This window comes from Canis lupus, chromosome 6, assembly GCF_048164855.1.
Source record: "Canis lupus baileyi chromosome 6, mCanLup2.hap1, whole genome shotgun sequence".
Lineage (NCBI taxonomy): Eukaryota > Metazoa > Chordata > Mammalia > Carnivora > Canidae > Canis > Canis lupus.
In genome coordinates, this window is record NC_132843.1 from 14,315,364 (window position 1) to 14,328,078 (window position 12,715).

The window sequence follows — 12,715 nt, forward strand, 5'->3', positions numbered from 1 at the left end:
TACTATTACTGATCACAATTTATTTTAAAGTCATGAAAAGCCAGCAACAGTCAGGCTGGACAAATACTTGATTGTACCCATGTTTCCATGGGATGTAGGCAGCAGCACTGAGTAACACAATGAGAGCAACACTTACTTCCTTTCCACATCCTGGCAAAATTTTTGTTAGATAAGGCAAAGGATGGGCAGCTATGAATCACCGGTGGTTTGAACCATGCAAGAACAACAACAAAACAAGAGTAATAGGTGTGCAATAAACATCTGATTGCTGAATCCTGGGCTGAAAAAGTCGGAGAAAAATTTATCACAGAAGGTGAAAGGCATTTCAAATCAGAATTTTTAAAAATTAATGCAAGAAATAAGCTTTTTAAAAATGTCTTCCTGCAACCCTTAACAGGGCAGCACAGTCCAAAGGCAATTTTCTTTTTTCTGTAATTTTTTTTTAGGTTGATCCACTAGTGGTCTGCTTTGCCCTCTTTTGTTCCACATGAGAGGGGAAACACATAAAACCACCTAAATATCTTCCTCTACAGCTCTGGATTACACAAATGGTCAACAAATAACATTTATTTCACACCTAAACATAAATAGCTAAAATGAAGATTACTGTTCACTTTCCTCTTCCATTATTTCAACTCTGCGAGGCCCATAGAGTAAAACATATGCTATATGCCAGTCTCCACCACCAGAAAGCCGCAAGATATCCTCTGGTGTCACGATGCTGACCTTATCATCATCAAACTTAATCCATTCATCTAAAGAACAAGAGAAGAAAATTAAATTAACATCATAATGGTTTTCTCAGTTCCATTTCAAGAAAGGTACGGAGTCATTTTGTGCACAGCAGTACTCCATGTGCCATACTAAGTTTTCAAAGTGTAGTCCAGGGACTACTCAGGCTTCAAGACCATTTCAGGAGTCCCATGAAGATCACAATTATTTTCATAACACTACTAAAGCATTATTTGCCTTTATCCCTCATTCTCTCAAGTGTGCTTTGGAAATTTCCAGAAGTCACACGATGTGTGATAACGAGACTAAATATGCAGAAACAGGAGGATCCAGCTGTCTCCTACTAAGCCAAACAAAACAGACGTACAAAAACAAATCAATACTATTTCTTGTTATTTTTTTGTTTTGGAAAATATTGCTATTTATGTGATAAGTAATGGGTTTATTATTGTCGGTTTCCAATGAATTTCTCAGTTTTAATTTCTATTATAGTAAATATTAAGAGAATCCTCAAACAAAAGCTCTTTGTGGACCTCAACAATTAAGAATGTAAAGGGGTTCTGAGACCAGAAAGTTTGAAAACCACTGTGATACAAGATGTGTACTAAATAAACTATTAAAATAATTAACAACTGAAAAAAACAAAACAACAGAATCCTTACCTTGTTTCCTTTTCACCCATGATACGTAATGGCCTGAAGAGCTAGACCTTCCTTGATGTGTTAACACTGCTTGTAAGTCATAGTATCCACAGTTATTGGAGCCAATGTCTAAGGAAAGATGTAAATCCAACAATATCAAACAATGAACAGACATGTGCTTTCTCAAGCTAGGTACCAAGCAAGAAATCTGAAGGTCATCCTAGAGAAGTACTACTTTATTATTAGAATTCAGTAAAATACTACAGTTTAAAGTTAAGGATTTATGGAAGATATTTTAGGAAGTATGATATTCATAGAACTACCTGCTAAAAAGACCAGTCTAATTAAATTGCATTTTAAGAAATCTTTCTTTTTAAAGCATGATATCTGAAATAAATAGGTAAGTGCCAAGACAGTAATTTTACCATACACACACACACACACACACACACATATACACGCCAACTCAATTGAAAGAATTTTTTCCACTTACCATCAGCAAAAGAGAAAGGCTCATATTTAACTTCTTTCTGGGGACTACTCTTTTTGTCACTCTGAGGAGAAAACAATTTGATTTTAAATCATGATATTGGAAATCTATATTCTTAGTAAGTATTCATTTCCACAAATCTCTACTGACTACAATGCAAAACACTACCTTATATTTACAATATAACATAGTTAACATAAAACCGTAAACCCAAAGGATCTACACTTCAACAATATACAATATTGTATGTATAGTAACAGACCCTCTGATTATAGGACCAACTATAAGCCACTAAGCCTAGAGCATACCAGTGAATATAACAATACCAATAAACAATGCTGCAGGGTAGAAAGCCCAATGCTATATTTTTACCAAAATACTATCAAACCACATAGGATAAAAAAGAAAGTTACATTAATAAAACAGAAAAGTCAAATTATGGCAACTAACATTAAATCTAAGACATGGCCACCAGCTCAAATGAACTGAATGAACTTAGCTTAAATGAACTGAAATATTTAATTCAGCAAATATTCCCCTAATATTGAAAGAGACATGATTTATCATTTCAGACAAAGATCTTTAGTGGGAATTCCCTGCGTCAACCCATTTAAGTGTGTAACACAAAATTAAACTTATCTAGGCATATGGGCAAAGTTCTTGAAAATTATAATGGTACTGAACAGAATGCAAGTAGTTTAAAGACAGCTGGAGTGACAAGAAGTCAAAGGATCCTACAATTAAAAAAAAAAAAAAACGGCAATTACGACAACCATTCCTTTTTATGTTAAAATCTGACACCTAGAGCAAACAGGTATACAAAGAAAATGATTTTTAAAAAATTGTAGATAAGTCAAATTAGAATTCCATTATTATGTTCAAGCAACCTACAAGGCAATAAAGAAATGAAAAGAAGAACAAAGGAAAAGCAAAACAAAAGATTTAACTAACAAATCAAGTTACATTAAATGTAAATGGTCTAAATACACCAATACGAGATTAACAGGGTATATTAAAAAACATGATCCAACTCTATGCTGTCATTAAGAAACTCTTCAAATACAACAATATAGGCAAATTTAAAGTAAAAGAATACAAAAAGACATCATGCAAACATTAACAAAAACAAAACAGCATTGGCAATAGTAATATCAGAAAAGCAGACTTCAGAGTAAAGAAAATTACCAGGGACAGAGAGGGACATTGCATACTATAAAAGGGTCACTCCATCAAGAATACTTAACAATCCTAGAGGTGTATGCACCAAATAACAGAGCTACAAAACAGGCAAAGCAAAAGCTGACAGAACCGAATGGAGAAACACGTAAGACCACAATTTTAGCTTCCTCACTCCTCTCAAAAAACTGAAAGAAATACCCCACTCCTCACAAAAATAGAACTAGAGACAAAAACAGCATGGTTACAGGAACTGGTTTCTCTCTCTGCCTATATCTCTGCCCCTCTCTCTGTCTCTCTCATGAATAAACAAATAAAAAAAAAAACTAACAAAAATGGCTAACACAAGAATATTGACCCCACCAAATTCTGGCAAGAATGCAGAAAGTGGATCAGTCATATACTGCTAACGAGCATCTAAAATGGTAAAGTCTCTATGGACAACCTTTGACAGTTGCTTTAAAAATTAAGTATACAACTACCATACAATCTAGCAATTATATTCCCAGGTATTTATTCCCAGAGAAATGAAAAGTTATGTTTACACTAAAACTGGTACATGAATGTTTGTATCAGCTTTATTCCTAATAAATGAAACTAGAAACAATCCAGCTGTCCTTCAACAGTTGAATGGTTAAGCAAAATACGGTAAACAGGCATACCACTGAATACCATTCAGCAACAAAAAAGAAGGAACTACTATACAAAATGACCTGGGCTAATTTCCAAAGAATTATGCTGAGAAAAGAAAATCCCAAAGTTACATACTATATGATTCCATTTAGATAACTATCTTGAAATGACAAAACTATAGAAATGGAGACCAGGTTAGCATTTGCTAGGAATTGAGGAGGAGGTACAGGGCCAAGGGAAAGTGGGTTTGGCTACAAAGGGGGCAGTATGTGGAATCTTTGTAGTGATGAGTATGTACGGTATCTGGACTGCATCAAAATATCCAAGTTGTGATAATGTACTATTGTTTTGCAAGACATTACCACAGGGGAAACTTGGTAAAAGGTACTTGAATCTCGTCATATTATTTCTTACATGTACATGTGATTCTGTAATTATCTCAAAATACAGTTTAATGTTTAAAAAGAAGTATTTAACATACACACAATAATTTGCAGAAGAATTTAAATTTGATATATAATATCACACTGGAAAGATTTCTAGTTATCAGGAAAAATCTTTTTCATTGTGGGGGGGGGACCAACACAGTTCAGCTGTTACCTTATCTGAACCTAAAATAATACAACTTATTAAACATAAAATTTCCTAAGGTCATGATTTTAGCAGTTGCAGGCATACAAGCTGCACTTATTAAAAGATACAATTTATCACACCTGTCAGAATGGTTAAAATTAACAACACAAGAAACAACATGTGTTGGTGAGAATGCAGAGAAAAGGGGAACCCTTGCCCACTGTTGGTGGGAATGCAAGCTGGTGCAGCAATTCTGGAAAACAATATGGAGGTTCCTCAAAAAGTTAAAAATAAAAAAATAAAAATAAAAAATAAATTTTAAAAAAAAGTTAAAAATAGGGCAGCCAGGTGGCTCAGCGGTTTAGCGCTGCCTTCGGCTCAGGGTGTGATCCTGGAGACCCGGGATCGAGTCCCATGTCAGGCTACCTGCATGGAGCCTGCTTCTCCCTCTGTGTCTCTGCCTCTCTCTCTCTTTCTCTCTCTCTCTCTGTGTGTCTCATGAGTAAATAAATAAAATCTTAAAAAAAAAAAAAAAGTTAAAAATAGAACCACCCTATAATCCAGCAATTTGCACTACTAGGTATTTACCCAAAGGATACAAAAAGACAGATTTGAAGGGATACATGCATCCTAGTGTTTATAGCAGCATTATCAACAATAGCCAAACTATGGAAAGAGCCCAAATGTCCACTGACTGATGAATGGATAAAAATGTGCACAACACACACACACACACACACACACACATATATAATGGAGTATTAACCATCAAAATTTTGCCATCTGCAACAACGTGGATGGAGCCAGAGTGTATTATGCTAAACGATGTAAGTTAGTCAGAGAAAGACAAATACCATACAACTTCACTCACATGTGGAATTTAAGAAACAAAACAGATGAACATAGAGGGAGGAGGAATAAATAGAGACAGGGAAACAAACCATAAGAGATTCCTGATGATGGAGAACTAAGAGTTGTTGGAGGGAGGTGGGTGGGGGATGGGCTAGATGGGTGATGAGCATTAAGGAGGACACTTGTTATGATAAGCACTGGGTGTTGTATGTAAGTAATGAATCACTGAATTCTACTGAAAACAATATTGCACTGCATGTTAACTTGAATTTAAATAAAAAATAAATAAAAGATACAACTTATTTGTCATAGCAGGCATAAATGAACCAATACTCTACACCATGAATTCCATCTAAAAATAAAGATAACTCCAAGATTTATAAGGAAAACAATAAAATACACTGAAAATACTAAGCAAGATTTTATGTGAAGTGCTCTCAGGAGGTAAATATAAACAGAATAGAGGCTATAGACTACAGGAGAAAAAATATTAAGCTTACTCTACCATAAAGGGCCCATTTACCATAAGTAGTTCTTTTTCTTATGCTAAAATACATGTAAACTTTGTATATGTGCTAAATAAAATACAGGTTCATCCATTTTTACTAGGGGATTAACAGTAATTACTAAAATATTAACAAAGTAATTGCTGAACACTGATTAAAGATTAAAATATTAAGAGGAGAAAATCAACAATAAGAACCTACTGTCTTTGGCTGCTGATTCACTTTTTTATCTTCTAGATCCTTAAATTTTGATCGAAAAGAGACCATTTTCTCCTGAAGTTCTGGTGTACACAGTTCATACACATCCAACATAAGAGGAAATTTAACATCCTATATACAAACCAAAAAGAAAAAGTAAACATCTTTATAAAGGTAGTTATTTAAAATATCTATCATACCTTTAATGTAATACTTTCATAATTCAAATGAAGTTGAAAACAAAATTTATAAAACTCACTTGGAAATCTATGCAGCTGAAAACATCAAAATGCTTATATTCAATCTGGTCCCAACTTTTGTTCTAAATAATCTCCAGGCCCACTGTGGGGTTTGAATTCATGGCCCTAATATCAAGAGTCACATGCTCTACTGACTGAGCCATCCAGGAGCCCCTGGTCCTAACTTTTTAAGATTAAAAAAAAAAATTCTTTTAACTTTTTTTCCAATATTTTTAAAATCATGACTCCGACCACAGAGGAGTTACCAAAATTTATATGAAAAAGAAGCATTACAGAAATAGTACATCAGGGCACCTGGGTGGGTGGGTCCATTAAGCGTCCAACTCTTAGTTTTAGCTCAAGTTGTAATCTCAGAGTTATGAGATTTCTCTCTCATGTCGGGGATTTTTCTCTCCCTCCCTGTGCCCCTCCCCTGCTTATGTGCACACTCTCTCTCTAAAATAAATAAATAAATAAATCTTTTTTAAAATAAAAAGGTGGGACACCTGGGTGGCTCAGCGGTTTAGCGCCTGCCTTCGGCCCAGGGCGTGATCCTGGGAGTCCCGGGATCGAGTCCCATGTCGGTCTCCCTGCATGGAGCCTGCTTCTCCCTCTGCCTGTGTCTCTGCCTCTCTGTCTCTCATGAATAAATAAATAAAATATAGTTTTAAAAAATGAGAACTGAAACTTCATATTTACATAAATAAAAATTAATAATAAAAAGGAAAATAGATAATTCCAATACATAGTCTTAAGAACCACTTATCTAATGTTAATATATATCTTTCCTACTTAGAGTATTTCAAAAAAAGTCTATCCCTAAATGAAGAAAGAAACCTATTGTAAATTAGGGATTGCCTTCAAAGAATTACAATATTTTATTATACTGAAGTTCGTTACTAACCTTAAGAACTTTAGCATTCACAGATTCCTTCTCTTTATAAAAAAATCGAACCATCTGAATAGTCAAGTAAGCAGGTAGTCGGCTGATCTTGGACTGAGGGGGAAAAAAATGAAAGAAATCCTATCACATGCAAATACCACACAAGTTTTTAATTCCTTGCTTTGGTAAAAACAGACTGCATAAAATTAACTAACTGGAAATCTTCCATCAAAATGGATTCAATTTCAAAAGGAATGCACAACTTACAGATTTGATATATAAAGCATTTCTTTGCAATGTTGGAGACTGCTTAGTTATTTCTTCCTGGAGTCGCTAAAAAAAAGAACAGAAGACCAAACAATTTTAGTTTTAAAAAATCTTTTTCTGCAACATTTTTTAATTTTTTTTTAAGTAAGCTCTGTACCCAAAGTGGGGCTTGAACTCATAACTTCAAGGATCAAGAGCCCCACGCTCTTCTGACTGACAGCCAGGCAACCCTAGAGTAACACTGTAAGTTCTTTTAAAAACTAGTATTATTTAATAAACAATATATGTCAATGGATTTATACCACTAAAAAATAATCTGAATGAAGACCGTGTAGGAGGCCTCTTAGATATGCCTCAGTTCTTAAAAGGTAGCAAATAATTTACACTGTGGAGTTGATGATCTGACCTTCTGAGGTGTGAACTCCTCAAAATATAAATAATGCTTGAAGTTTTAAACTGTTACCCAAATGTTGCTCAGATTTATACTGTATTTCATATAACATAAAAAAAAGCCTTATGACTTCTACCTATGGATTCTCAGAATACTCATAATGGAGGACAATTATGAGAATGTAGGAAACCCTTGTTCTTTATGCTTTATATATAAAAGCCTTCTAGAGCCAATTATTTTCAAATTTGAGGAAAGTCATCATAGAGAAAACCTGTTAATCTAACAATTATGGAAAAGCTTTTAAACACATACATATCTTAACCATCATGTCTGCCTTTCCATTTTTTACAGCATGTGCAACACTCAGGGAGACAATTATCCCCTCTGGGCATCATATGGAAATGATAATGATAATAACTGCAATCATAGTGCTATTGTTAGAAGTATGTAAGTAAGTATGTGTAAAAAACATGGACAACCATTGGGCATATATTCTATATTCAATAAACATTAGCTACTATTTCTAATATCAAAAGAAAGTACTACTAATGTGCTGTGCTTTGTAAGAATACATAAGAAATTAGAAATAAAAATTTACTGTTAATGTTCACTATAAGCATGTTACTTAATACAATTTCTTTAATTTTTTAAATATTACTAATCACATTATAAAAGGAATCACCATGTAGTTTTTAACATTTAATCGTCTGTTTGGCAGCAAAACGGTAAAGAAATATGGAGCCAAATTACTCTAGAATATTCAGAACAAATGATGATGATAAATGATAATGATGATAAAGCACCTAAAAACGGGCAAGACAATACAATATCTCATAAAAACATGCTTTTCAAGAATGCATATCTGGTGTGATATTACTCATCAAGTAAGCTATAGGTGTTACTGCCAATCCACTACCACTAGAAGTGGTATATTTAGTTTTTCTAGAATTTTACAAAATTATGAAGAAAAATATCATACTGGAGAGTCCCTGCCAAAACATTCCATTCTACACTCTCCGATTACATTTAATACTTCATGTTTTGATGCCCTGAAACTTGCACATCATAATTTTTTCAGGACTATTAGTGGTGAGCTATTATTTGTAAGCTTTTAAAATGAACTTCTCTTAAAAGTAGTATGCCTCAGTATCAGAGGGCAGAGAATAGTACTTTCTATTTGTCTCTTACGTCTGCATTTACCAACCTCTCCTTTTACTGATCTTATCTCAAACAGTAGATGGGAACTCTCTGATGACAAGTTATCTTGTTTATCAATGCAATCCCTGTCCCAATTCATTGCCTGTCCTTTAAGACATGTATATATTTCCATATCAAGTACTTAATTAGCAAGCAGAACTGTTATATTTTATCAATCTGCTCATTAGAGTGCATTCTGTAGTATGAAAACGGGGAAAGAGTACTAATTAGAGTATCAAGTTCTAGACCTACCTCTGCCACAAAGAATGAAGTCACTACATTCTAGGGCCTCCACTGCAATGCTGGTGCAAAGGCAGAGGGCCTACATGGCCTGATTTACATAGTATAATTACAGTTTATACCTTGTCACTACTAATACATCTTCATTATAATACCCTTAGAGGCCTCCTGCATGCCTCTGGTCACAACATTTTTGATGACCTATCAATACACAACCTTGTGTTACAGGTGTTTCTATTTAATGACAATTCACTAACATCGTCTTCAGACAACTACATTATAAATCATCCCTGAATGAAGCTTTATCTAACAAACATTTTCTCCTTAAGGCTTTTCTAATAAACATTCACACACAGCCTTCTTGGGCTTAGAACATGAGATGGCACTTCAGCACTATGGCTGAAGGCCATTTTAAACAGCAAATCACCAACAGAAAGCACAAAAATGCAAAAAGTTGTGGTACTAAAATTACTGTAAAAGGACACTTGTTTATAGTATGAGCTGAAACAAAGCAGAGCATCACCTCTTTGGACCTCAGGGGAGACTGTGCTCAGCTACTCAAAATTTTTGCCACTTGGAGCATGTCTACAAATAACCACGAAAGTGCCACAAGTACTGATGTTAGAGTTAGAAATAAATTTTAGCAAGTAGGTGCACCTGCAAACACAGAATCCATTTATAATGAGGATCAACTGTAACTGATCTTACCAATTTAAGTCCTGTAAAAAGATACTTGACTTCTTGATTGATAAAACAGCTAAGCTGAAGCTGATTTTCCTTTCCTTTAGTAACCTCTTCTTCTTCGGATTCTGTACATTTCATGCTTTAGGAAATAAGATAAGGAATATACTAACAGGCAATCAATTTGTTATAATAAATTATATGTTGAATATAATAAATTATCCTCATGCCATTAAAATAGTATCAATATTTGCAAATGATATCTAATAAACGGTTAGTATCCAAAATATACAAAGAACTTATACAACAAAAAATAGTCCAATTTAAAAATGGGCAAAAGACATAAATAGAATAGACATTTCTCCAAAGATGACGTATAGAAGGCTAACACATGAAAAGATCCTAAACAGTACTCATCATCATGGAAATACACATCAAAACCACATCACCACCTCACATCCATCAAAAACACAAACAAGTGTTGGAGCACGTGGGTGTTTTGTTAAGCGTCCGACTCTTGATTTCAGCCCAGGTCATAATCTCAGAGTTGTGAGATCGAGCCCCACATTGGGCTCTGCACTGGGGATGGAGCCTGTTCAAGATTCTCCCTCTCCCTATCCCCTACTTTCACCTCTCTCTCCCTCTCTTGGAGAAAAAAAAAAATTCAAGTGTTGGCAAGGATATAGGAGAAAAAGAAACCCTCATGCACTGTGGGTAGGAATGCAACCTGGTACAGCCACTATAGAAAACAGTATTGGAGGTTCATTAAAAAATTAAAAATGGGAGTATCATATGATCCAGATCTAGTAATTCCACCACTGGGTATTTACCCAAAGAATATGAAAACACTAGTATGAAAAGACCGATGTACCCCTATGTGTACTGCAGCCTTATTTACGAAAGCCAAATTACAGAAGCAACTCAAGTGTCCATCAAAAGATGAATGGATAAAGAAAATGTGGGGGGAGGGTATATAAAATGGAGTATTACTCAGCCATAAAAAAGAATGAAATCTTACCATTTTCAAAAAGATGGGCAGATCAGAGATGTAAAATGCTAATAAGTCAGACAAAGATGAATACCATATGATTTCATTCTCAACAAGAATGAAGAAGGTAGGTGAGGGTATGGGTGAAATAGGTGATGGGGATTAAGAGTACACTTACTATGAGAGCACTGAGTAATGTATGGAACTGCTGAACCACTATATTGTACATCTGAAACTAATGTAATACCGTATACTAACTATACTGGAATTAAAAAAAAAAATCAATAGCATCATTCATTGGTGTTTAAAACATTTTGGTTTCCCAGATTTGTTTCAACATACTTTAAAGTGCTTCATGCACTTACCAACAATATTAGTAATGAAAAATAAAAGCAATAAAAGGATAAACTCTAAACAAATATAAGTTGGTACTTATACAGTCTTAAAATGGTTTTTGGGTTTTTTTCTTTTGTTTTTTTAAGGTTTTATTTACCTTTTTATTAGAGACACAGTGGAGAGAGACATAGGCAGAGGGAGAAGCAGGCTTCCTGCAGGGGAACCTGATGTGGGAGTCGATCCCAGGACCCCGGGATCACAACCTGAGCCAAAGGCAGGTCTCAACTACTGAGCCACCCAGGCGCCCCCTTAAAATGGTTTTAATGAAAGATACATAAACAGTAATCTTTAAAAGTTTCTATTCATGACCTAGAAGATAGTCCTTCCCTGAATTCTTGAATTCACATTTTATGAATTGGTTCAATCTCATGTGTATCATCTGGCTGATACACTCTGTTTCATACAATTAAAAATTGATTCCCTATTAAGTGTTAATGAGGTTGACTGTGCTAAAGATATTCTTAAGAAAAAAATAATGAATATCCTTCAATCCAACAAAATAACATAATCCTAACCTTTAGGATTACTCTGATGTATTTTTCCAAGTTTCATTACATCTTTTAGGCATAAAAGCCTCTGAAGAATTTTTCTACATACTCCACCCACCACTCCAATCAGTCAATAATGCTATTGCTACCAATGCACTTTAGTAAGTTATCAGTACAGTCTCAACAAATTTTGGCTCATAAGGATACGTAGTTTCAAACTCAACTCCGAAGAACTGATCAATTAAACTTTTCTTTTTAGATGGTGTCACTGCTGATGCAGATGAAGAATCTGTCTGCAAAAATTAAAATGAAATAAAAATTCCAACTTACTTTATATAGATACTAATGTATACTTTCCCCACACAGTCCAGGTTTAGTAAATACATTATTTAAGCTTTTTAAAATATAATCAATTTCTGTAAGATACTTCTACTGTTCAAAAAACATTACCAAAAGACTACAGATGCTCAATAATATGAAGTTTAATAAATAATACACTGAATTCAAGTGTCAAGTGTAAGCTTTCAAATTCCAACTACAAATTGAGCACCTAAAGTATACAAGTACATGTCTATCTATTAGGATGAATTAATTTCAAGTGTTTGGGCTCATGGGAGTGTAATTATCAAGCTATAATCACAAATACGTTTCAATTACCTCTTTAACAGAATCATCCTCTATGGCTTCCAATTTCTGTTGCAATACTCGCATCATTTGTATCCAACATTCATTAGCATCCTGTAATTTAAAAATGCCAAAGTAAATAATCCTGGCTGTGATACTATTTTGTCTACAAAATCCTTCTAAAAGAATTACCGTTCCCTTAGGAAAGGAGAAGAAAGCTCTTTTTTAATTTAAAAATATTAAGTCAAATTAGATATCACAGGATCTTCAAAACAATGAGGAATTCCAGAATATTCATTCAAGAGATGTTCACTAAGCTCCTCCTTATGCTAAACACTGCTTTAGACACAAACAAGGCAGCGACTAAAACAGAAAAAGTTCTCAATGGGGACATAAACAAAATGTACCATAAATTCACTTAAAGAGTTATGAATTTAAAAAAAGCAATATGGGAGTAGAAAGTGATGAGGGGAAAGGAAGTGTGTGATTTCAATAATCATCTACTCTGATGCCTTGACAT

The 12,715-nt window shown here is 34.3% G+C and overlaps 1 protein-coding gene across 2 annotated transcripts in view; it reads right to left on the reverse strand.

Moving 5' to 3' along the window:
* The window catches only part of USP14 (ubiquitin specific peptidase 14), a 44,619-nt gene continuing 31,904 nt past the window's right edge, over positions 1-12,715 (reverse strand). For both annotated transcript variants that reach the window (XM_072828979.1, XM_072828977.1), the window contains 9 exons: positions 12,229-12,309; positions 11,779-11,864; positions 9,727-9,841; positions 7,191-7,256; positions 6,945-7,037; positions 5,805-5,933; positions 1,867-1,927; positions 1,395-1,502; positions 1-755 (listed from right to left, as the gene is read on the reverse strand). In XM_072828979.1, the coding sequence (XP_072685080.1) occupies positions 604-755; positions 1,395-1,502; positions 1,867-1,927; positions 5,805-5,933; positions 6,945-7,037; positions 7,191-7,256; positions 9,727-9,841; positions 11,779-11,864; positions 12,229-12,309 (891 nt within the window). In that variant the 3' untranslated portion in view covers positions 1-603. The remainder of the gene's footprint in view (positions 756-1,394; positions 1,503-1,866; positions 1,928-5,804; positions 5,934-6,944; positions 7,038-7,190; positions 7,257-9,726; positions 9,842-11,778; positions 11,865-12,228; positions 12,310-12,715) is intronic.